Source organism: Stegostoma tigrinum, chromosome 31 (genome assembly GCF_030684315.1).
Source record: "Stegostoma tigrinum isolate sSteTig4 chromosome 31, sSteTig4.hap1, whole genome shotgun sequence".
Lineage (NCBI taxonomy): Eukaryota > Metazoa > Chordata > Chondrichthyes > Orectolobiformes > Stegostomatidae > Stegostoma > Stegostoma tigrinum.
The window spans coordinates 11,683,763-11,710,269 of NC_081384.1; the positions used below are offsets into that span (position 1 = coordinate 11,683,763).

A 26,507-nucleotide genomic window follows, 5' to 3' on the forward strand; every position below is an offset into this window, starting at 1 on the left:
TGCAGCCCTCCACTCCAATCCCAACCTCATCATAAAATGCGCGGACAAGGGAGGCGCAGTTGTAGTATGGCACACTGACCTCCCCATCACTGAGGCCAGGCAACAACTCTCCGACACCTCCTCCTAACCCCGCCTTGATCATGCCCCCACCCCCAACCACCAAACCATCATCTCCCAAACCATCCACAACCTCATCACCTCAGGTGACCTACACCCACAGCATCCAACCTCATCATTCCCTAACACTGCACCCCTCTCTTCTATCTCCTTTCCAAAATCCACAAAGCCTACTAGCCTGGTCAACCCATTATCTCGGCCTGCTCCTGCCCCACTGAACTCATCTCCACCTATCTCAACTCCATTTTCTACCCCTTGGTTCAGGAACCCGCTACCTACGTCCGTGACACCACCCGGGCTCCACCTCCTCCAGAACTTCCAATTCCCCAGTCCCCAAACACCTGTTTCAGTATGGGTGTCCAGTCCCTGTACACCTGCATTCCTTATGCAAATGGTCTGAGGGCCCTCCCCTTCTTCCTGTCCTGCAGGCCCGACCAGTCCCCCTCCACTGACACCCTCATCTGCCCAGCGGAACTGATCCTCACCCTCAACAACTTTTCTTTCAATCCTCCCACTTCCTACAAACAAAGGAGGTAGCAATGGATACCCCCATGGCCTCAAGCTACACCTGCCTCTTTGTAGGTTACGTAGAACAGTCCCTCTTCCATGCCTACACTGGCCCTAAATCCCACCTCTTCCTCCATTACATCAATGACTGTATCAGCACTGCCTTGTGCTCCTATGGAGGAGCTCAAACAGTTCATCCACTTCACCAAAACCTTCCTCCCCAACCTTAAGTTCACCTGGAACATCTCCAAAACCTCTCTCTCCTTCCTGGTCTCCTCTGTCTCCATCTCTGGCAACCACCTAGAAACCAATATCCATTCAAGCCCACCACAGCTACCTAGAATACACCACCTCCCACCCACCTTCCGGCAAAAACGCCATCCCCTATTCCCAATTCCTTAACCTCCATCACAACTGCTCCCACAATGAAGCATTCCACTCCCGTACATGTCAGATGTCCTCATTTTTCAAGGACGGCAACTTCCCTCTGCCCTCAGTGGGCAAGAACGCCCTCAACAGTATCTCCTGCATCTCATCCCTTACATCCCCTCCCCGCAATAACAACCAAAACAGAATCTGCCTCATCCTCACATACCACCCCACCAACCTCTGGATCCAACACATCATCATCCAACACTTCTGCCATCTGCAATCTGCAATCTGACCCCACCAAAGACATTTTTCTCTCTCCAGCTTTATCTGCCTTCTGAAGGGACCACTCTCTCTGTGACTCCCTTGTCCACTCCACACTCCCCTCCCATCCACCACACTCATCACTTTTCCCTGCAACCGCAGGAAGAGCTACACCTACCCCTACACCTCCCCCCTCACCCCCATCCAAGGCCCCAAGAAGACTTTCCACATCAAGCAGATGTTCACCTGCACATCTGCCATTGTGATATACTGCATCGTTGTGGCCTCCTCTATAATCGGGGAACACCAAGCGGAGGCTTGGGGACCACTTTGCAGAACACCTACGCTTGGTTCGCCATAAACAACTGCACCTCCCAGTCACAAACCATTTCAACTCCCCCTCCCATTCCTCAGACAATGTCCATCCTGGGCCTCCTGCAGTGCCACATTGATGCCACCCAAAGGTTGCAGGAACAGCAACTCATAATCCTCTTGGGAACACTGCAACCCAATGGTATCAAGGTGGACTTCATAAGCTTCAAAATCTCCCCTCCCCCTACCGCATCCCAAAAGCGGCCCAGCTCATCCCCGCCTCCCTAACCTGTTCTTCCTCCCAACTGTCCCCTCCTCCCACTCCCATCTCCTACCTACTAACCTCATCCCGCCTGCTTGACCTGTCCATCCTCCCTGGACTGACCTATCCCCTCCCTGCCTACACTCACCTCTCCTGGCTCCATCCCTGCCCCTTTAACTTGTCTGTCTCCTCTCCACCTATCTTCTCTATCCATCTTTGATCTTCCTCCCCCTCTGTCCCTATTTATTTTAGGATCTCCTTCCCCTCCCCCATTTCTGGAGAATGGTCGAGACCCAAAATGACAGCTTTCCTGCTCCTCTGAAGCTGCTTGGCCTGCTGTGTTCATCCAGCTCTGCACCCCATTATCACCAAGTTATACTGCCTGCCAGAACTGGCACCACTGGGGCCTAGTGCCCACCACCTTCTTACCAAATCTGACTCTGCTGGGTCGTAATGCCTGTCAGAGGCCATAGCACTGGGTCCTAATACCCACCATCCACCTACCAAAGCTGGCATTGTCAGGTACAAGTGAATGGCGGTCTTCCAGTACAAGCAAAAATCAACACTTGGGTCCTTGGGCTCTCCTACCATATGCTTTCTGGAGCGAGAAGTGCTGGGTCCCAGTGCCCATTCTCCTGACTACCTGCTGGGGTCTGCACTGCCAGGTTCTAGTGCTCATTGTTCCAGCCAGTTCGAGTGGGCTCTACTGGATCCTAGTATCTGTCCCCCTGGAGAGCAGTTGGGCTGGCACTAAAACATAGTAGTGCCAGTTCTTGCCAGAGCCGTACAGCTGGGTTCTAGTGCCTGCCTGTCTTTGCACCTCCCAGGGCCAGCACTGCAAGGTTCTCGTCAGTCTATTGTCAGCGTGAATGGGTACTAGTGTACACCTGCCCTCCTGGTTTCAGTAGGACTAGCAACCCTGTCTTAGTGCAGCATGGTCCTAGACCCCGGCCATTTAAGCAACACGGATTGGTGCAAGAGCTAGCCTACCCCTCCTGGGGTCAGCTTGTCTGGGTTCTATTGACTGACAATGTTATAGCTGTTAATTCCTAGTGCCTGCCCACCTGTCTGCCCATGCAGGTGACTCCTAATGCCAGTTGGATCATCCACTTCTTCACTGCAGGGCCCTAGAACTCACCTCCTCCAGTGGAAGTTCCTAGGGCCTACACACACTGTCAACAGAACTAGGTCCTCATGCATGCCAGAGCTGCAATTTACAACAGAATACATCTCATAAGCAAGGACCATCTCATCCTGTGATAGGTAACAGTTCAGTTCAAGTCACAGGAAAGCCCCTGTTGCTGTTAGCCATCACACCCTAAGAGGAAAAAAATATATAAATTTAATATCAAAGTTTTTTTTAAGAAGACAGTTACATTTGGTGATTGGCAGCTTGACCTTTATTTGAAGTTTCAGAATTCCATTCTCAAACCCAAGATTAATGGCTGCCTTCTATTATAGCGAAAACTGCACTATCCCATACAGAAAGGTTTCTGTAGTCGTGTTCAGTTAAATACAAATCACTACTATGTACAATAATGTCTCAAAGTACTTGTGGATTTTTCATAAAAATTCCACAGATAAAAAAAATTTCAAGCCAGTGTTGAAAAGTGTTCATATAATATAATTCCTGCAGAAATTTTCCTTCATCTTTTTAGCTCATAGAGTGTTCAGTTAATACAACCATAAAAGTCAAGAATTCCCTTTCCTTAATTTAAAAAAGGGGCAAGGTTGGTGAAGAGGACAGATTTTACAAAAGAATGTTAAAAAAAGGATTCCCTTTCAGTGATGGGAACTATAGATGTCCTCCCTAGAGCAGAAGAAGTGAGAAAATGCAGAGGGGAACTTGGCAGCATTAAGGGATTTCTTTGAGTGTGCTATCCTGTGTTCATTCCTTTTAACGTGTAAATAAGATGAGTTAATTAGTGTTCAACCAACTTGCATATAACCAAATTTATTTCTCTGAAGTCTTGCCACACACTGGATTAATTTAAAATAGCCTAGAGGCACTGTGTGATTACAAACACACCACCCATAGTGGAGACCCAGTACTGTCCTGTCTCTCTCATCTCCTGACACGTTTGAAGAGTTTAGTCACTTCTCAAACACGTTGTCATGGTGACTGCCAGATAAAAGCAAATTGGATAAGAAGCAGAATATTTTCCATACAAACAGGTTGACAACAGCATGCATTTGTGTAGTGCCTGGTAATGGCAAGGTTTTTCAGGGCACTTCACAGGAGTGTTTTCAAACAAAATTAGACACCAAACCATGTAAAGGGGCTCAATCAAAAATTTAGGTTTTCAAACTTAGTTTTTAAAGTGGACAGAACAAGGGAAAGGCAGGAGAGGTTCAGAAAGGGAATTCCAGAGTTTAACATAGGTGTAAAAAATTAAATGTAAAAATATAAAAACAATCTTGCTCACTCCGCTTTACTAAAACAGATGCTGGTTTCTCAGCGCCACTAGAATATTTCTTTCAATGTCACCAAGGGCTTATACTATTTGGTAAGGGACCACTGAAACTAGACAAGATAATGTTTTTTAAAAAAGTCATAAAAAACTAATTAAACAAATCAAACTGGATTCATTTGACACTTTAGCACATTAAACACTCAATCTTACTACTTGTGTGTAATGAGAAACTCTTGGTGTAAGGAAAAGATACAATCTTAAAAGTTATTTACTTGCATAAGAACCACTCACAAATAATCACCCCCTGAAGGATTCTCCTTAGTTCCAGGACTCTGGGATAAAATTTTTGTCTCTTAGCTGCAGCTGTTTCATTCTTTTGCTCCGGTTGCTTTCCAATATTTCCAAACTGAAGACCATTATAAATTTCCCCTTTTACCTTCAGAGTAGGCAGTTATCCATTTTCAGTTCCCTCAAGATTCCAATTGGGATGAAGCCTCACCAGCCTTTCACACAGTGAATGAAGAGGTTAGCTTACTTCAAAATAAAACCATGCAGTCCCAGACTAACACTTCAAATAACTTCTCCTAGTGAACTGCAAACTGCCCTCATCAGTTCAAACCTGAAACTAATTCTCAGCAAACATCCAGATAAATTGAAGCCAGAAAATCTTTTCAAGCTCTACCATTTAACCTGCTCTGGGCTGCACTCAATCCAACCTTTAGATTAGTTATCTTTTTTTTCCCCATTCATTCATTGTTTAATCTGATGTAATAAATAGCTATTACAACCTTTCAGGGTTTATGGAATGTGCTTAAACTAATTTAGCTTGAGCTCACAAAACAACATGTCTAATCTGCCATTGTTCTTACAGGCATAATACCTCCAGCTCTTTAACTGAATAAATCAACCTTCTACTTTATTCTTCTATCTCTTCTGATTGTATTAAACAAATGGCCTTTTGAACTGTTACAACTTTGTGTGTTCCGACAAACTCTAGCCACAATCTAAACTCCAGCATTTTCAGACTTACCTTTCTTGCTGTTAACCCCTTGGGGCAACATGACCTTAATATTTTATGTATAATAGGGCTGCATTTATATCATTTATTAAACAAACATTAATTCCTGAAATAAAAAAATCTGGATGTGAGTTTGCTCACTGAGCTGGAAGGGCAGTTTTCAGACGTTTCGTCACCATTCTAGGTAACATCATCAGTGAGCCTCCAATGAAGCGCTGGTGTTATGTCCCACTTTCCATTTATCTGTTTAGGTTTCCTTGGGTTGGTGATGTCATTTCCTGTTCTTTTTCTCAGAGGATAGTAGATTGGCTCCAAATCAATGTGTTTGTTGAAACAAATCCAAAATATATGAACTGGATACTTGTAAAATTAGGCACTAATCAGAAGTCCTCATGCCTGATTCATTGATAAGGAGAAGGTGAGAAATCTGAACTAAAACAAACTTGACTCATAATTCGGACAAACTATGAAGTAACTTAATACAAGAGGCATTAACATTGCGACATCCAGAATTTCTCCACTTGCAGCAATGCCAAAATTAGCTTGAACATTTAATGTTTCAAACAATCCATGGTGAGAAAAACAGATGTATGAGATTACGCAAACTGAAGGTATTTTAAGTAACTATTCAACTACATGATGCAAGCAGCTGACTAATGAAATAGAAGATCTTTCATTTATATAGCACTTGTATTTCCCCTTGATATCTCAAGGTGTCTGAAGTAAAGTCATAGTTGCAATGTGTGAAACAGCAAGCTCCTAACCACAACAGTTATTGGTGACCAAGTATTTATATAGTTGAGAGATAAATGTTGATCAAGAGACCAGGGACAATAATCTTGCGCTTAGACTGTCAGGCAGTGCAAAGCAGTGCATGCAGGACAAGATCTGCAGATCTTATCCTCAAATGTTGAAGCAACCAGGTTGAAGGGTATATCAACAGGTTAGGTTGGATGAGGCTCTATGGAGTATAAATGGCCAGTTTCTCCTCTAAGTTCTACAGGGTAAAAATAACTCGCAAATACAGAGCCAGAGCCATTCTTACATTCAGAAGTGCTTCACAAATAAGAACTTTTTCCTTTATTCATTAATGGGATGAGGGCAGAATTTATTGCCCATCCCTAATTGCCCAGAGGGCAGTTCAGAGTCAACCACATTGCTGTGGGTCTGGAGTCACATGTAGGCCTGACCAGGTAAGGATGGCAGTTTCCTTCCCTGAAGAAGACTGGTGAACCAGATGAGTTTTTCCCTCCAAAAATTGACAATGGATTTGCGGTCATCATCAGACTCTTAATTCCAGATATTTTATTGAACTCAAATTCCATCATCTGCCATGGCAGGATTCGAACCTGGGTCCTGCCATTGTTATCTGGATCTCTGGATTAACAGTTCAGAAATAATACCACTATTGCTGCGCCCCCTCCCCACCCCCCGCCAACCAAGTGAATGTAGTGACAATGTGCACATACTTGGCGAACTCTGTTACAGAAAGTAGTTAACCATAATCAATTTATTCCTGAACCGTCACACCAGGGGCAGTAGTATACAGCCATAAAACTATCACTTCCTATTGAGGAAGTTAGAACGTTGCAGTACATCACTTGGTCATCATACAACTGATGAGATCCTAAGCTTAGTGTTTCTACATCAGAAAAACGAAAAAGCAATCATGTTTCTCAGCTGAGTCATCAGGACTTTGGAATAGTCATGTCTCAAGGTAATGAATGATTGACTTTTCAGTACAAACCAATGTGTTGCTGGGTGACCTCCAACATTCTGTCGTCTATGACCTTGATGTCCTATGAAACTCCATTGGCCCTTGTCTGGACGATACTGACATATGTCACTGGTTTTAGTGAATTAGAGGCTCACAAGAATCTTCTGTAGACATGGTTTTGAATTGCACCTTGGTGGGCTGTTGAAATTTTAAGCCAATCACAAAATAAATCTAACTGAAAGCTAATATTAGCAACAGTCACCATGCAACCATTGATGTTTGACATTACAAAAAAATGACCCTTCAGGGGAAAAAGTCTGCCATCTTTAACTGATCATTTTTGTGTGATTCCAGATCCATAAAGATGTAGTTTAAGCAGGAGGGTGATGGTTGAAGGTTGTTTCCTCAGACTGGAGGCCAGTGACTCGTGGTGTACCACAGGGGATCGGTGTTGGGACCTATTTACATAAATGACCTGGATGTGAATGTACAAGGCATGATCAGTAAGTTTGTGGATGATACAAAATTAGGAGGTATCATCGATAGCAAGGAAGGTTGCCAAAAAGTAGAGGGATTTTGATCAGATGAGTAAGTGGGCTAAGGACTGGCACACACAGTTAAATGCAAATAAGAGTGTGGTGTTACACTTTGGAAAGGTAGGACTTGTGTAGGAAGTGGTAAGCTCCTGAGGAGTGTTGTGGAATAGAGGGACCTAGGAGTACAAGTACATGGTTTGTTGAAAGTAGCCTTACAGGTAGGCAGGGTGGTGAAGACGACATTTAGCATGCTGGCCTTCATCAGTTGAGGCATTGAGTATAGGAGTTGATATGTTTTGATACAGTTGTATAAGTCATTGGTGAGAGTGCACTTGGAGTATTGTGTACAGTTTTGGTTACCCAGTTATTGGAAAGATATCATTAAACTGGAAAGTGTGCAAAGATGATTTACGAGGATGTTGTCAGGACTAGTAGGCCTGAGTTATAGGGGGGTGTTGTCCAGGATGGAACTTTATTCCTTGGAACGTAGGAGAATGAGGGATGATCTTATTTTGAGGTGTATAAAATCATGAGGGGCATAGATAGGATGAATGCGTATAATCTTTTCCCCAGGGATGGGGAATTGAAAACCAGAGGGCAGAGGTTTAAGATGAGAGGAGCAAGATCTAAGGAGGACCTGAGGGGAAACTTCTTCACAGAGTGGTGCGTATATGGAATGGGCTGACTGGGAATGTGGTTGATGCAGGTGCAATCGCAACATTTAAAAAACATTTGTATAGGTACATGGGTGGGAAGGAAGGGTTTAGAGGGATACGGATTAAATATGGGCAATTGGAACTGTCTCAGTGGGCACCATGGTCAGCATGAACCAATTTGGGCTGAAGGGCCTGTTTCCAAGCTGTATTACTCTATAACTCTTAATAGTCCTCTGTGGTGGCCAAGTAATTCACTCAGTTCAAGGACATTTAAGACAACAAATGCTGGCCTCACCAGCAACCCCACATCTCTCACAAAAGAATAAAAATAATTGCTTTAAATCTGGTGTACATACTTGCCCTGTGCTCATTGCCATCTATTAGTGCCCACTAAAACTCATGTGTTGATTTTATAATGCACAACCTGGTTTTTCAGATTCATCTACAGCCTCTCCACTATCGTTCCTAGAAATCTGCACTCCTCCAATTCTGCCGTCAATTATAACTGCTCCATCAGTGGTGAGAGGAGACGAGAGATTTGGAGTGTCATCCTTAAACTTCCCAATGTCTATTACCTCCTTCAAGATACTCCTCAAAAATTATTTCTTTCATCAATCCTTTGACCAACCCCTAATGGCTCCTCATACAGCTTGCTGCCTACCTTTGATAGATGACTGTTTTGAAGCACTTGAGGCATTTTGTTTGACTAGAGGTGCTTTATAAATACCAGCAGCTATCAAATGTTGAATTGCCAGTCAGGCAGCCAGCCAGCCATTTATGAATGACCATCTAATCCCATAGTTGTACTGTAAACAGATATACAATTTGCTATTGTCAATCATGCTGCAAGCTTTTCCTCATCCGTTATTAAACCAAAACACCTTTTTAATAAATCCAACAAGGCAAGGTACCAGCAGAATGCCTGAACTCCAGGAATTAAATTACAAGGACAGATTCCACAAAATGGGATTGTGTGGACCTGGAATGCAGAAAGTTAAGGAGCGATTTGTTCAAAGTTTTCAAAACTTGAAAGGAACAGATAATCCAGATTGATAGAACTTAGGGCGAGTGCATGCCTGTGGGTGGCGTGTGTGTAGTGTCCCTCTGTGGGCATAGTGTGTGGGGTGTGTGCATGTCTCTTTAAGATGGCAGGTCAGAGTCAGGAGTCTACAGCATAGAAAGTGACCCTTCAGCCCAACCAGTGCCAGACTCTTCAACAGTGAAATGAGGAAATACTTCGCCATAGAGGATTGTAGAAGCTTGGATTTAGTGTTAATGTTCAAATCAAAGAATTAACAGCCAATGGTATTAATGGGATACGGGACAAGGGGGATAGGGGCGGAATCACTGAAGGGTCACAGATGAGTGGAACAAGCTGCAGAGGGTAAAACGGCCTATTCCCGTCCTCTAACCCCAACAATCAATTTTAGACATTGACTTACAGGCCTCAAAAATAGTAAATAAGACAAAATTAAAAACTGCTTTCTTGCCAATCTCAGGCTTTTAAAACCCAAAGTTTTGGAATAATAATTTCCCAACATCATTAATCAACCTTTATTTCGCGTTTTGATGGAATCTTGCACTCCAGTCCTTATCCTTCACCTGAGCTTTGAAATAGCTTTGGCAAGCAGAGTCTTATCAAGCATTAAATGAAATTAATTGTTTACAGTCTTTTCTCTATTTTCAAAGCTTTATTCCATCACCAGAGTGTGTGGTGGTTGATTTCTCATTTTAAACAAAAAATTGTTAAAATGACAATATTCAGCATACACTTTGGGAAGAGGCTACAAACAGACTTTAGAATATTACCACTGACTGGTCTGTTTGGGATAAATGGATGTGGTTTTCGTAGATTTGATCTTACTTCAAAAGGAATCTTTAGTGTTCAAATCTGAACACAAACTTAAAATAAAAAGAAAAGGCAGCTTTCAACAAGCATGAAGTGCGTAAAATAGATACTTCCACAAAACAAGAGGCCAATGTTGGTAAAATGTGACCTTTTCCACAGAATGAACTCCCAACTTTACTGATGGTTCACTGATGTCCCCTTGTGGTCAATGAACACATGACAAGGTATAGATTTAAAGCGAAAGAAATAGCAGCTTAAATGGAGCATAAATGCTAACATGAACTAGCTGGGCCTTATCATCTGTTTCTGTTGCTTTGATCTAAAGTAATTCTATACATATTGGTGGTCAGGCTTGGGATTTTAAAATTGCGAAGCAACCATTATATTTTCAGGTTCATCACTGAATTCAACAACTTCAGACCACGTTCAACATTTCCTGTTAACACTGCTTGCTTGGGTCTGGCTTTTGTTGTTTTTAAAACTTGTCCTACTACCAGTATTTTCCTTGCATTTTCATTCCTTCTGTCATTTAATCACTCCTTTCTTCCACACAGTCACACAACCTTCGTATGTTTTTCTTCACCCCTCACTATTTCCCCAACTTTGCACTTGCTTTCAAACTACTAACATAAGAACTCGAAGCACGAGTAGGCCATTCAGCCCCTCGAGCCTGCTCTGCCATTTAATACGATCATGGCTGACCTTTTCTTGGTGTCAACTCTACTTTCCAGCCCGCTCCCCATTACTCTTCAAACCATCAGTAATTAACAATCTATGTCTCAGTGTCCATCACACTGTCAGGTAGTGAATTCCATTGATTCACAACATTTAGAGAAATAATGGCTTCATCTGTGTTTTAAATCTGCAACCCCTCAGCCTAAAACGATGATCTCTCATTTTAGATTGCCCCATGAGAAAGCCTGCTCAACATCTACTTTGTCAATCTCTTTAGCTTCTTATATACCTCAATTAGGTCTCCTCGCATTCTTTTAAACTCTAGCGAGTATAGGCATAAACTGCTCAATCTGTTCTCATAACACAAGTCCCATCATTGTTAAAATTAATCTAGTGAACCTTTCACAAACTTCCTTCAACAAAGCTACACTCTTCCTCAAGAAAGGGAACTAAAAAGTACAGCATTCCAGATCCAGTCTCACCAATGCCTCGCACAACAATTCCCAACTTTCAAATGGTCAGAAATCACACGACACCAGTTTATAGTCCGAGATAATGGGGAGCTGCAGATACTGGAGAATCCAAGATAACAAAATGTGAAGCTGGATGAACCCAGCAGGCCAAGCAGCATCTCAGGAGCACAAACGCTGGCCAGCTTTGGTGCTCCTAAGATGCTGCTTGGCCTGCTGGGTTCATCCAGCCCCACATTTTGTTAACCAGTTTATAGTCGGACAGGTTTATTTGAAAACACAAGCTTTCAAAGGAGCAAGCCTCCAAAAGCTTGTGTTTTCAGATAAACCTGTTGGACTACAATTCAGTATCCTGCAAATTCTGACCTTGCCCATCCTGACAAAACCAGCAGCTCCACATCATGGTGATTTTTATACCACCATCCCTTCAGCAATAAATGTCAAAATTATTATTAATCGCAAGTCTCTTATGGGCTTCTGATGGAAGATTATCAGCCTGAAATATTCACTGTTTCTCTCTGCGCAGATACTGCCTGGCCAGCCTAGCTTTTCCCTTGTATATCATATTTCCAGGATTTTGCTCATGGGTCAAATTTGATGGTCATTGATGTAGAGATGGCTGCTTCACAATATTGGTTGTTTTGCTTATGAGAATGTCCAGAGGTAGTTATTTTGGAGTACAGTATATTCTATGACATTAGTAATAGGACTAAGGACTGGAAATTTCAGCCAAGAAAGATTGAATAGGCTGGGGTCATTTCCAAACAAACCAGAGACCAAGCCATGACTTACTTGAGGTATATGGAGTTGGTCATCACTGCAGGAGTTTCTCAGCGTCCAAGGCCCAACCATCTTCTGCTGCTTCAGTAATGTCATCTCTTCCATCATGAGATCAGAAGTTCACTGAAGATTGAACAATGTTGAACAATACTTGCAACCCTGGCACTAAAACAGCTCATGTCCATAAGCAGCAAGGTCTAGGCACCACATGGGTCCGTTAAGTTTCAAGTAGAAATTGCAGTGCCCAAGAATTGGCTAATGATCAATACCAACAAGAACCTAGACATCTCCCCTTGAGAGTCAGTGGCAATACAACCACAGTTTCCTCACTGTCAACATCCTGGGGTTACCACGGATCAAAAAAAAACTTAACCGGACTTGCTATGTAAATACTGTTGCTACAACAGCATGTGAGAAGCTAGGAATCCTGCAGAGGGCAACCCATCTCACATCTCCCCAAAGCCTGTCTACAAGGCACAAATCAGGAGTGTGATGGGGTGCTTCCCATTGACCTAGTTGGGTGCAGCTCCAATGACACTCAAAGCACAACACAATCCAGGGCAAAGCAGCACACTTGGTTGGTACTACATTCTTTGTGAATCACCGCTGAATCAGAAGGCGAATGAACACCATCTAGGATGCCAATTCGATGCAGTACAATTGGAGTGCTGTTTTCCCTTCATGCCCCAGATCAGGCAGAAGCCCAGGGCTGCCATTGTGCTCCCTTCCTCTGTTGCACTTCTCTAACCTCTGATTCAACAAGTTTGAAAACTGCAAAACCTTGCCCACCAAGGCAGGCCAACACTCCTACCCAGTCACTGAGGGACTTTTTAAGAGCAGGGAGCTCTCCTGCTGCCCTTCTCAGCAATCCTCCTGTCTTTCTGGAGAATCCTCTGCTAGAAGCCAGCTCTGACTCAAAAAGGGCCACAATTGTGACCACAGGGAGAGGAGAGGAGGGAGACAGGTCCCAAATGCACACCACTGGGGATGGGATTTGGCTGTTGGCACCAATCTGACACATGAACTGTCCAGTCAGCTGCACTCCCCACCACCTCCTTCACACACCAAAAGTGAGTCCGAGTTGCTGCAACATTTCAAGCAAGTTGTCGTCATCTGGAACTCTGGATAGCACTGGGAAAGGGAAAGATTCCAACTTTTCTCCCCCCATTACATGGCTGACCACGAATCTCACCTGTTTCACCCACCTGCCATTGACTTGCTTTAGAATTTTGCAAATTGATACAAAACCAGTTTGGCCACATTATAAACACTTCTTTGGGCATAAAGTCCCGTAGTTGCAAAAACTGAGGTTGCTGGAATAACTCAGCAGGTCTTGCAGCAGCTGTGAAGAAGCAACTGAGCATTTTGGGCCCAGTGACCATTCTTCAGACATTGTCCTTTCGTTTCCGATTTCCAGCATTCACAGATGTTTGGTTTTAAGTCCTGCTGTGGGATGGGAGGTATAGAAACACAGATAATACTAGGAAAGCAATTGGCCCATCTAGCCTGCTCCACCATTCAATATGATTATGGCTGATCATCCAACTGATTCCCAATTTCTCCCCATATCCTGTCATCTCTTTAGTCCCTAAAAATCTATATCTAACTCATTCAACACTTTGGCCTCAAATACTTTGTGGCAGGGAATTCCTTGGTTTGCCACTTTCCAGGTGAAGCTATTTCTCATCTGAATATTAAAAGGCCGACTGTTTACTCTGTCTGGTTTTGCACTCCCTAGTCATCAGGAATACCCTTCCTGCCTTTACTCCTTCTCATCCGGTTAGAATATTATGGATTTCTACAAGACTCCCACCCAGAACTCTACTAAACCCAAATGAATATAGTCATAACCAAGCCAGTTCCTCTTCATACTTCAATTCTGACTTGACAGGAATCAGTAAACCTTCATTGCACTCCCTCTGTATCCAGCAGAAAAACAGCAGGGATACTACCCGTATAGAAACCTCTCACATAAACATAACCACCAAAATTTATGCTTAAAATTGCCACAGGAAACCCAAAATGGAAATAAAAAACTGAGAAATATACAGCAGCTCCAGTTCCTTCTAACATTAACAGCAATATGTAAATCTCAAGAGATCCCTCATACAGCACTGACCTCCTCAACTAGGAGTCAACAAGCCAGACGGGGTGCACAGTCCCTCAGTGACTGTACTGCCAGGGATTCAGACTGGATGACTCCAGAGGGAAGCAGACAAAGTTTCAGGTCTGTGAGGTTTTGTCAGGGGTTATATTCCTCTCTTCTTCACACTTTAATGTGCCACCATTTGCTGCCCTTTTCTACTGACTTTTGAACTTGGAGGTAGCAAAAAATGTAGACACTGGAGTCAGAGATAAGTGTAGAGTTGGAGGAACAGGCCAGGCAGCACCAGAAGAGCAGAAAGTTGACATTTTAGGTTGGGAGTCTGAGACAAAAGGTTTTCTGTTCATCCAGCTCGACACTTATCTCTGACTTTTGAACTTAGTGGTTTGCTAGGCCCTTTGCTGTGGGCCTGGAGTCAAGTGTAGGCCAGACTAAGGATGGAAGATGTATGTTTTTAAAAAAAACACAGGTGATTGAGCTTTCTCCCCCAACCCTACTCGGTCAGATTTCATTAGGTGAATACAAATTCCATCAGATGCCATGGTGGGAACAGAATCCATATTTCCAGAACATTATCCTGGACCTCTGGGTCACTAATCCAGTGGCATTATACCACTGTAGCCCCTCCCCTGATTTATTCAACTCATTTCACTCTTCATAAAATCTTGCTCATGTCAGAAGTGGTCACCTAGAAACCAGACTGACAGGCTGAAGTTACAGGATACATTTGCTTGCATTTATTATATCACACTTGAAGCAGGTTTCAAAGCTACAAATGAATGTGACACCATCATTTACCAACACAGCTTCCAGGGGTGAGGGATTTTAGCCACACAGTTGGAGGCTTTCATGTGTCTCCTTGGGGTAAAAGGAGACATACAGGGGCTGACTTGAGTACAAAATTAACACAGGATTGGATAAGGTCAACTCTTCCTACTAGGCGATGGCACAAGGGGCAGCACGCTGGTTAACACTGCTGCCTCACAGCACCAGGGAGCTGGATTCAATTCCACCCTCAAGCAGCTGTCAGCGTGCGGTTTGCACATTCTCCCCTTGTCTGCATGGTTTCCTCCCTCAGTCCAAAGGTGTGCAGGTGGGGTGGATTGACCATGCTCAATTGTCCTGTAGTGTCCAGGGACAGGCAGGCTGCGTGGGTTTGTCACAGGAAATGCAGGATTACAGAGATGATTGGGATACTCTTTGAAGGGTTGATGTGGGCTCGATGGGCAGAGTACCTGCATCCACACTATAGGTATTCCATGATTCCAAGACAATGAGCATGGTTGGGGAGCGAAGAATTCCTTTTGAACCAAACAGTGGAGAGGACTCACCACCTCATGAGGGTTGGAGAAGTGGAGACAATGAACAACTTGAAAAGGAAATAATCATGCTGAGACAGAGCAGGGAATGTATCCACTCTACAGAGGGCTAGCATAGAGGCACTGGGACAGATAACCCTAGAAGTGACAGAGAGTTTTAATGACAAAGCCCCACGTACGAACGCCCTTCCTTGCTTAATATCTGGCCTTGAACAGCTTTTGTAAAGGCCAATGCTGAACATTTTAGGAGGTATTAGGTTAGAGAAGGTAGTAGCAGTGAAAACTTTACCACATCGACAACATTTCAAAATTACAGAGATGCAAAGAATAAAAAGAGGGCTGCACACCATCTCAACATGTTTATTCTAGAAATCTTCCACAATGCTCAATTTATGTACACAATAGATTAACCTAAAAGGGCTGAGTGCCCATTTAACAGAAAATAAACAATTCTTAAGTATTAAAATGTACAGAACTACTGTAAAATGGCAATTCTACAAACTGCTTCTTTCAGATTTCACTCATGTAAACAGTCTTATTTTCACACTATAATAAAATGTGAGGCTGGACGAACACAGCAGGCCAAGCAGCATCTCAGGAGCACAAAAGCTGACGTTTCGGGCCTAGACCCTTCATCAGAGTTGTGCTCCTGAGATGCTGCTGGGCCTGCTGTGTTCGTCCAGCCTCACATTTTATTATCTTGGAATCTCCAGCATCTGCAGTTCCCATTATCTCTGATATTATTTTCACACTAACTGTGATTATTACCATTGCACCTATGCAGGGCTCTCTAGGACCACACAGTTGCTGTGCCTAGCTGCCTGTCGCAGAGCTGGGAGTGGGAAGGCACAAAGTGGTGGGACAGAGCTGGTGCTGTCGCTGTCGCTCAGCTTACAGCTCCAAGGAGTCCTCGAGTACAGGACAAAGTTATAAGGCTGCGCCAACACATTCTCTGCCCTGGTGTTGCAATATCATTGGTGCCATCTACACCTGCTTAGTCAGCTTGGCATCAGTCACTCACACACACACTATTTTGCCCCTCGCTGCAAATACACAGTCTAAATGTTAAACCTGGTTTGGTTTTCCCACCCACACCCCAATAAAAACAGCAGGGTGGGGAGGTTGTTACAGACATTGCAAGAAAGGAGAAGAATGGAACAATTAGTTTTCGCCAAGTAGTCATAGGGAACTTAAGGTCAAACGTGCTCCAGTCTTCATTCTGTAACATATGCATCAGCTTTTAATGTCAAAATAGGCTTCTTTTCAAAGAAGCAGCAACTTTAAAGAAACAAGTTAAAACAGCTATGTAAGTCTCATCTTTAAAAAGGACAAAAAGCATTTCAAATTAGACAAGTGATTCAAGGTGATGCAGTGACCAACAGCAATCCATCTTCGACATACCTCTCCAGAGGAAAGGAAGTCAACGTGAAACATCATCACACTCTTAAGATATACCTGCACTGACATTGCTCTGGACTGCCAGGAGCTATTGGAAGAGCAGACACTTAAAATAAATCACCCTGTTTTAAAGATTTAAAATTTCACATGAACTTATTGATTGCAAGTAGTTTTATAATGGCCATCCACAGTGCTCATGTTAATTGTGGCACTCACTGACAACTGATGCTGAAATACATCACTGACCATTGTGCGACCTCGACAAAATACTGTAAAAACATCAAAGCCCAAGGTTCAATCTTACAAGTACAATATAAAATAGGGAACAGACTTGCTGCACAAAATACTTTGGTTACAGTCGTATTTTACAAGCCCCATTTGACTGACAGCATAAAATTAAAAAGTTCTTTCAAATAAAAAGCACTCTCAAGGAAGACCTCCTTGCAAAATGCTCCCCATCAAAACTTTGTCATGAAGAGCGTGTTCAACATCCCTCTCTTCAATTTTCAAGGCCACCTGAAGAAGAAACAGTAGGGTGGAGTTAGTGCAATGCACATATTTTTTTTAAAAAAGGAACGAAGAATAGTTACTACAAGCCAGCTTAGCCCTTTCTTTTAGTACCTACTTTACTTCAACCCAAAGTTGATTGCAACCCATTTGGAACACAGTGAAACAAGCCACGAGCCCAGAGGTCAATCCCATTAACAGATTTGGAGTTTGGGAACATATAAGCCAAGTCCACAAGTGAGTGCGAATGGCGAACACAGAACAGACTGATCTCCATACCAGCCATTACAGGGGGATTCTCTAACACTCAAGACATTGCTAGGTCTCTTGACGGAATGACTTCAAGTGCTGAAATGACAAAAAAGAACTTGTACGTATATAGCAGAGATAGTAGGAACTGCTGATGCTGGAGTCAGAGATAACAGTGTGGAGCTGGAGGAACACAGCAGGCCAGGCAACATCAGGGGAGCAGGGAGGCTCCAACTGCAACACTTCTTCAGGGTGGGGGAAAGGGAGCTCAGAGAGAGCGAGAGCGAGTGACTGGGGAAGGTAGGTGGGAGGGTGATAGGTTACAGTAGGTAGGCAGTGGTGGGGATTGGTCAGCAAGGTGGGAGGGGCAGAAAGGTGAGAGAGAAGATAGACAGGTTGTGTTAGGTCAAGGAGGTGGGGATGAGAGGGAGGGTTGGACATGGGAGGAGGCTGGGGATGGGGAGATTTTGAAACTGGTGAATTTCATGCTTAGACTCAAGCAGAATGAGGTGTTGCTCCCCCAGTTTGCAGGTGGTGTCATTGTGACACTGGGGGAGGCCCAGGATGGACATGCCACCCAGTGAGTGGGAGAGGGAGTTAAAATGGTTGGCAACTGGAAGGTGATGTTGTTTGTCGGGTACAGTGTGCAGATGCTGTACAAGACAGTCGCCAAGTCTACACTTGGTCTCACCAATGTAGAGGAGGCCACATCAGGAGCAGTGGATGCAGTAGGCCATGTTGACAGATGTGCAGGTGAACCCCTGTCTAATGTGGAAGGTTTGTTTTGCGCTTTGAATGGAGGGGAGGGCGGGAGGAGAAAAAAAAAAACAGAAAGCGTTTGGGGCAGGTGTAGCACTTCCTGCAGTTGCAGGGAAAGGAGCGGTGGTGGGGCAATTGGGGATGTGGAGCGGACGAGGAAGCTACGGAGAGAATGGTCCCTATGAAAGGCAGGTAGGGGTGGAGGGGGAAATATCTCTTTGGTTGTGGGGTCGGATTGTAGGTGGCAGAGCTTGTGGAGAATGACACATTGGGTGTGGAGGTTGGTGGGTGGTATGAGAGGACAAGGGGGAATTCTGTCTTTATTTTTGTTGGGGGGGGGAGGGAATGTGAGAGCAAAGGTTTGGAAAACGCGAGAGGTGCCGTTGAGGGCCTTTTTGATCATTGGAGGGGAGGGGTTATGTTCCTTGAAATAGGAGAACATCTGGGGATGTGCAGGAGTGGAACACTCCATCTTGGGTGCGCACGCAGCAGAGGAGGAGGAATTGGGAATAGGGGATTGCATTCTTGCAGGAAGTTGGGTGAGAGGAGGTGCAGTCTATGTAGCTGTGGGAGTCGATGGGTTTGAAATAGATACCAGTTGAGGCGGTCACCCAAAGTTGGAGACAGAGGGGTCCAGGAAGGGAAGGGAAGGTATTGTAGATGGTGCAGATGAACTGGAGGTTGTTGGGATGGAGCACGATGTGGGAGCATGAGGCGGCACTGATGTGGCGGAGGAAGACATGGGGGATAGTGCCAGTGTATGTAGCACTTCGAATACAATAAAGCCAGAAGTAACCCCAACACAGTTTGTGAGCATTCAACCAGCCAATCTGTAAATTCTTCCATTTTTAAAAAGGTGTGTGATAGGAAAGTATGGAAATGATAGAGATCTTACAGAACCTAATGAGCAGATTTAACAGACAGCGCAGCAGTGAAAGTTCACTGTCAGGACTCGAGGTGTGGGCTCTACTCCAACAGGGAGGAAATTAATTGAGCATTAAACGAGCATAGGACCCAATTCATTGCAGGGGCACGAGAAACCAGAGGATCACAGAATCTATGCACGTGCTGGCTCAGTCTGGAACGAGCGAGGCAGCAGCAATAACTCTGTTGGCAGTGTACCAGAGACAACACTACACAACAGCATTTCCTAGGGTAATGCTAGATCAAGCATTCGGCACCAACGATCAGTTCTACTTCCACACCAGTAGTCTGCACCTAAACAGAACCAACACTCTCTCAATGCTGCCCGGGCCATGCCAATTAGCAGAACAATGCACTGACTTCCAGTTAGGGGAGTTGTTGAGCACGGAGCTCAGCAGGGAAAAATGAGGGAGGGCGTGTGTTTGAAAGTGTATCACAGCTCCTGCATGGTCAGTGGCCCAGAATCCTGGAAATCCTTCTCTCCGAGCTCCGTGACTGTCCCAAACACCACGTCAGTTCCACAACACTGCTCACCTTCTCTGCAGCACATGGGGTCAGACTATAAAGTAGTCCTCTAGCCAGTGACACCCACTTCCCACAAAAGGTGTATGTATGTAAAGTAAAAACACAGGCCTAGTGGTATTATTGTTAATTAACACAGAACATAGAAACATAGAAACTCAGCTAACCTTCTGGAGACCCAGGTTTGAACCCCACCATAGCAAATGGTGGAATTTGAATTTAATACAAAAAATTACATTAAAAATATATTGATGACCACAAAACTGTTGACAATTATCAGAAATATCCAAGTAATTTCCTTCCCTGAGGACAGCTACCATCCTTGCCTGGTCTGCATGCAACTCCAGACCCACATGCAATATTATTGGCTTGCTAGGGCACTCAAGAGTACTCAGTTGACTCAGTCATTACAAAGTCTCACATGGAATGCAGCAGTTTGAGGTAAGCTCATCACCAACTTCAAGGGCAAAAAATAAAACAACGCTGGCCAGCCAGTGACACCAAAGTCCTGTGAACGAAAAAAAACCTACAGCTCAGTTACACTTACCTTACTGAGTCGAGCCTCTTTTGATCGCTTGAGGGAGAGGATTCCCCTGGATTCCAAGAGGCTACAGAGTGACAAACATTCTGACTGATCCACCCCGGTCATCTGATGCTGTCTGCAAATCTTACTGTAAGTGTCGCTGAGCTAAAACACAGAACACCCTGCTTAACCACTGGTTAACAGCAAGTTTACTCTTACTCGAGTGGCTCAAATCAAGTTTAAAAATCACAAATGGTTTAAATCAGAGCGAAGAAAGAGAAAGGATCTTCCAATGGATGAAGGATCGACAAACAAGGGGTCAAGAGTCAAAAAGGTGACCGACAACACAATGGAGTTTAAAAAAAGTTTCGAAGAATTGGAACAATAGCGGCACAGATAGCAGTCCAAAAGGGTACAAGGCTGTACACCTCAAACAGCTACAGTTGTAGAGGTTGAGGGAGAGAGTGGGGGACTGAATTGTTCTTTAAAAGATGTAGTACCCATTTGATGGGCAACAGTCTCCCTAAGTTTTAAGGCTGCTGAGGGTCTGCGCATACCCAGTGCGTTGGCACAATCATTCCAGTTTTGCCAGCCATGCACAGACCTTTGAAGTCTGCACAGAGACTGGGGAAATTAGAAGGAACTTAGTCAATGAACAAAACAGACTCAGTTTGTGCTTGATTATTCTGTGATTCAATGAAAAGCAAATGAATCCAAGTTACAAACACATGACCAAAGCTGAAGTGAAGTTCTGGACAGTAGCAGTGAGCTCTCTGCACAACTTCAGGAAATTGCTAAGACCTCTGCAGCCACTGTTGTAACACAGCAAGTGTAGTAACTAACTTACACAAGGCAAACACTCACAGAAAGATGGGGAGAAAATGATCAAAATTAAAAATTCAGATTATCTGCTTAAAGCTAAACATGTGTTGAGGGTTAGATAGGGTGGATAGGGACAGCCTTTTTCCTAGGATGGTGACGGCGAGCACGAGGGGGCATAGCTTTAAGTTGAGGGGTGAAAGATATAGGACAGATGTCAGAGGTAGTTTCTTTACTCGGATAGTAGTAAGGGAATGGAATGCTTTGCCTGCAATGGTAGTAGATTCGCCAACTTTAGGTACATTTAAATCATCGTTGGATAAGCATACGGACATACATGGAATAGTATAGGTTAGATGGGCTTGAGATCGGTATGACAGGTTGGCACAACATTGAGGGTCGAAGGGCCTGTACTGTGCTGCAATGTTCTATGTTATGTGTTGTTGTGGTGGCAATTTCATTGAACAAACAATCCACAGGTGCAGGTGAACGGTCTGTGGACACAGGTTCAAACTCTATCCCAGCAGCTGCTGGAACTTGAGATCAATTCAGAAATCTGGAATGGAAAGCTGGTCTCAGTGACACTAACCAGGAAATGATCACAGATTGCCACAAAAGCCCATATATTTCAATTATGCCCTTGAGGGAAGGCAAGTGGTGGCACAGATGCTCACTGGTTAACAAGGGGTTTGCGGGGGGTGGGCTGGTGGTGGTGTGTGGAATGGCCGAGTAGTATTATTGCTGGACCGTTACTCCAGAGATCTAAATAACATTCTGGGCACCAGAGTTCAAATCCTGACACAGCAAATGGTGGAATTTGAATTCAATACAATATCTGGAATTAAGAGTCTAATGATGATCATGAACCCATTGTCAATTGTTGGGAAAAACCAGTCTGGTTCAGTAATGTCCTTTAGGGAAGGAAACTGTCATCCTTACCTGGTCTTGACTACATGTGACTCCAGACCCACAGAAATATGGCTGACTCTGAACTGCCCTCTGAGCAATAAATGCTGGCCTAGTCAGCAACACCCTATTAATGAATAAAAGGGAAAAAAAAAATTGTTGCCTCAAAGTGACAGAGGCCCAGGTTCAGTTCCAGCTTTTGGCAGCTGTGTGGAGTTTGCACGTTCTCCGAGTCTGCATGGGTTTCCTCCCACAAGCCAAAGATGTACAGGTTGGTGGAGTGGGCATGGAAAATGCAGGGTTAGAAGTATAGGGTAGGAGGGAAGTGGGTCTGGGTGGGATGCTCTTCAGAAGGTCGGTGTGGATTCATTGGGCTGAATGGTCTGCTTCCACACTGCATGGATCTTTGAAGCCTGCCAGGTGTCTCCAGGCTCTCAGCAATGCAGTCGACTCAACTGCCCTCTGGCTTGTTGGATGAGTTCAAGGGCAATTAGGGAAGGGTAATAAATACTGAGTTGCCAGTAACACCCATATCCCACGGAAGATTAGAAAAACATTCCCTCCTCTTGGAAACAATGCTGCGCTATCACTTACATCCACTTGAGAATATAAGCAGAGCCCAGGGTTACATCTCATCCCATCCTGACAGGGTGGAAAGTCCTGACCCATCATGTCCACTATCATTGCAGAACATTTCTAGCACTTACCTTTCCCAGCATGACTTCTTTTACTTTTGAGTGTCTGGTTACGAGGAGCAGAGAGCAGACCAGCAGCTTCTGCTGGAGAGGAAAGCACTCATCACACCCAGAGCTCGATGTCATCCGGTCACCATATACTTGGGAAATGACCTGGGAAACGTGTGGTAGACCCACCTTCTTCAGGCCTGGAGACTGAGCTGGTGTTTCTGGAGGTTCAGCTTCAAGCAGAAGGACATTTCAATGAACAGCAACATAAAGTCCACTTTCAAACACTGAGCAGAAATCAGTGCATCAAATACCCCTTAAACAGTCCATAAAATACATCCCAACAAAACACAAACCTTCCACATCCTGTACCAAAACATACCGGGTATCACTAATTAGGACCGGGCTAGAAGGTGAAAATGTCACACTGCATTGTAAGTCTGCTAAACCTGACCAATGTGGCTCGAACAAGATAGTTTACTAATCAGCACTAATACCCCTGATGATCAAAATTCACAATTACAAGTGGGGACAGAACAGGAGAATCAAGCAAAGGTCTGAAGATTTGCATATGTAATGTTTGACACAGGACACCCGAGTATACCGCACTAAATACCGGACAAACCTTCTACATTGAGATCCTGTCCCTGACATCAATACAAAGGACAACTGCACAAAATCAAGTGACAACTGGACTCAGTTGTCAAGAGCAAGAAGGACAGTGCAACTCTTGCTCATTGTGGTGACACAGAGCTAGAGACAGAAAGATTCACAGAATGTGGCAGCAGGCCATTCTCCCCATCAAGGTCACACCAACACTCTGAAGAGTATCCCACCCAGACCCATGCCTCTACCCTGTCCTGGTAACTCTGCATGTCCCATGGCTACTCCACCTAGCCTGTACATCCCTGGACGCTGGCCAAGCCACCTAACCTGCAAGTCTTTGGGCCGTGGAGGAAACCCACGCAGACACAAAGATTGTGCAAAGTCCACACAGACAGCTGCCAGAGGGTAGAATTGAACCTGGGTCCCTGTGGCTGTCAGCCAGTAAGGTGCACCATGCCAGCCCAAAGGCAAGTGTTCACAATTTTTGAAGTCAGGCCATTCTTCTATCGCTGTCACTCAGGATTACCATGACAAGCATTTTCCCTTCTCCCTGGACGGATTTGACTAAGGCTGCCTTCAAAATCCACAACCAATTCCATCGAGAAGGTCAAGGGCAACAGATTCATGGGAACACCACCAAGTTCTTTAAGCCATTCACCATGCGGACTTGGATATGTATGGCCATTCTTCCAGTATCATGGAGACAAAATCCTGGAAATGCCTCCCTATTGGCATAGAGGGGGGGCTGTAACTACACCAAATACACTGTGCTAGAAGGCAGTTCACCAGCACTTCCCCAAGAACAATTAGAGGATGGGCAATAAATGCTGGCCCAAAGCACCTTCCTGCTCTGGTTAGCTCCATTCACTGAAGATAAGACACCAAGCCCTCTAGGAGGGCCACAATACAAATTGCTAATCCTGTTCAAAGAGTCATACAGCATGGAAACAGACCCTCCAGTCCATACTGACCATAATCCCAAAATAAACTAATCCCACCTGCCTTCTCTTGGCCCATAATCTCACCAAACATTCCTTATTCATGTACTTATCCAGGATTCTTTTAAATTAAACTTACAGAAGAAGTGGTGGATGCAGTTATGTCATACACGAACCACTATGTAAAAGAAGTTATCCCTCCTATCTTTTTCTAAAGATCTTTCTCCTCTCACGTTATAAATGTGCCCCTAGTCTTGAAATCCCCCACGCTAGGGAAAAGAGACCTGCCAGTCACCTTATCTGTACCCCACATGATTTTATAAAGGTCACCTCTCAACCTCCTATACTCCAGTGAAAAAAGTCCCCGGCCTATCCAGCCTCCTCTTACAATTCAAACCCCCCCATTCCTGGCAACATCCTGGAAAATCTCTTCTCAATCCTCTTCAGCTTGATAATATCCTTCCTACAACTGAGCAACCAGAACTGGACACAGTACTCCAGGGGAGGCCTCAACTACACCCTGTACAACCCCAACAACACAAGAATCAGCCAAAAGCCTGAACACACAGGGATCAGAGAGTCAGCACAGTACAGTAGGAGGCCATTCAGGTCATCAGATCCATGCTGACTCCTGACGAACAATCTAACGAGCCCCATTCCCCTGTTCAAACACGGGCAACGTATTATACTCACTTCTTGTTATATTTTAGAAAGGCTGCGGTGGTCCTTGAAAAGTTTCAGCAAAGATTTACCAGAACAGTTGCAGAGGTGGAGGGGTTTTAGTTAAAGGTTAGGATGGGAAAAGGGATTCATCCTATTGAAGGAAAGGAGACAGAGGGTAGATTTGATAGAGATGTATAAAACGATGGCCAGTGTAGACACTGCTAAGAAAACTGGCCTTATTAGCTAATTGTAGAGAGATCAGGAACATAGATTTAAGATTTTGGAAAACCATCTGGTTAGAATAAACACAAAAAAAGTCAAATTACTGAGTGGTAATGGCCTACAACAGTGGTGAATTCTGAATGATTTCCACAAGAAATTTAACAGGATCTGGAGGGAACTAAATGCAAAGGGCTGTTTGTATTTCTGAGTGTAGCCCTCCCAGAACTTCTTATGCCAAAGTGTCCACTATAATTAGAGATTTTTCAGAGACACGACACAAGCCGAAACCCAGAACACTCAAATCCCCCAAAAGATACATAATAGACTGGAGCTGTAAAAAGCAAAAAATAAAGTGGAGTTTGAAAGGTTACTCAGGCTGGAGCTCTGCTAGCTTCATATCTTCCCAAAAGTGAAGAGCTCCCCAACTGTTTGAGTGAGATATACAGCACTTTGATCAACTTACATTTTACTGTTGGCTTGGCTGCGGTCTGGCTTCGAACATTCGATTCCACAATCTCTACAGCACGTCTGCAAGTATCATTAATTGCAAGGATCAAAGTCAATAACAATAGCCTTTCAATAAAAAGGTGTGTTTATCAAATTCCATACAAAACAAAAACTGCACTTATTGTCGATGCCACTGTGAAGTGAAGTAACAAGTACTCCATCTAAGGACTGCAGTAATACAGGTTGACATCACTGCCCAGAAATGCAGATTATCACACTGATTATATACAATTGGCAAAAACAAAGCATCAATTTCTTCCAAAGAAACTTGGCTCATCAAGGCTTCCCTTCGTTGAGTAGCCACTTTCATCTATTGTGGTAAAATCATTGGAACAACACAAGAACTAGGAGCAGGAGTAGGCAATTCAGCCCCTGAAGCATCCCCCACCATTTAATAAGACACATCTGATCTCATTCCAGCTCCAACTCTACCTTTCAGCCCCGTTCTCCATAATCCTTTAACCCTTCACTAATTTAAAACCAAACAAACAATCTAACGCCTCAACTGTATTTGTATTTCCCAGGGAAAGTGAATCGTACAGATTCACAACCCTTTGGGAAAAAGGGGCTCCTCCTCATCTGTATTAAATCTGCCACTCCTGAGCCTAAATCTATGATCACTCACTTGTTTGTTCCACAAAAGGAAACATTTACCCTATGTCAATTCCCCTTGACATCTTATATATCTCAAAAACATCTCCTTTCATTCTTTAAGAATAGGCCTAAACTGCTCAATCTCTCCTCATGAAACAAAGACTTTCATCTCTAAAATGACTGCACCACTTTTGCTTTGGAGCCTTGCGCAGATCCCAGATGTATCTGAGCAGAGGGGGAAGAGAGGATTACAAAGTGCCGAGTCTCCACGGGGACTAAGTCTCCACGGGGATGATTATGGTCTAGTTTAAGGAAATC

The 26,507-nt window shown here is 44.1% G+C and overlaps 1 protein-coding gene across 2 annotated transcripts in view; it reads right to left on the reverse strand.

Annotated features, from left to right (window-relative positions):
* Positions 1-16,057: 16,057 nt before the first annotated feature.
* Positions 16,058-26,507, reverse strand: part of cdc6 (cell division cycle 6 homolog (S. cerevisiae)) — a 28,055-nt gene continuing 17,605 nt past the window's right edge. For both annotated transcript variants that reach the window (XM_059638817.1, XM_048560666.2), the window contains 4 exons: positions 25,552-25,616; positions 22,684-22,892; positions 20,276-20,416; positions 16,058-17,283 (listed from right to left, as the gene is read on the reverse strand). In XM_059638817.1, coding sequence (XP_059494800.1) covers positions 17,194-17,283; positions 20,276-20,416; positions 22,684-22,892; positions 25,552-25,616 — 505 coding nt within the window. In that variant the 3' untranslated portion in view covers positions 16,058-17,193. The remainder of the gene's footprint in view (positions 17,284-20,275; positions 20,417-22,683; positions 22,893-25,551; positions 25,617-26,507) is intronic.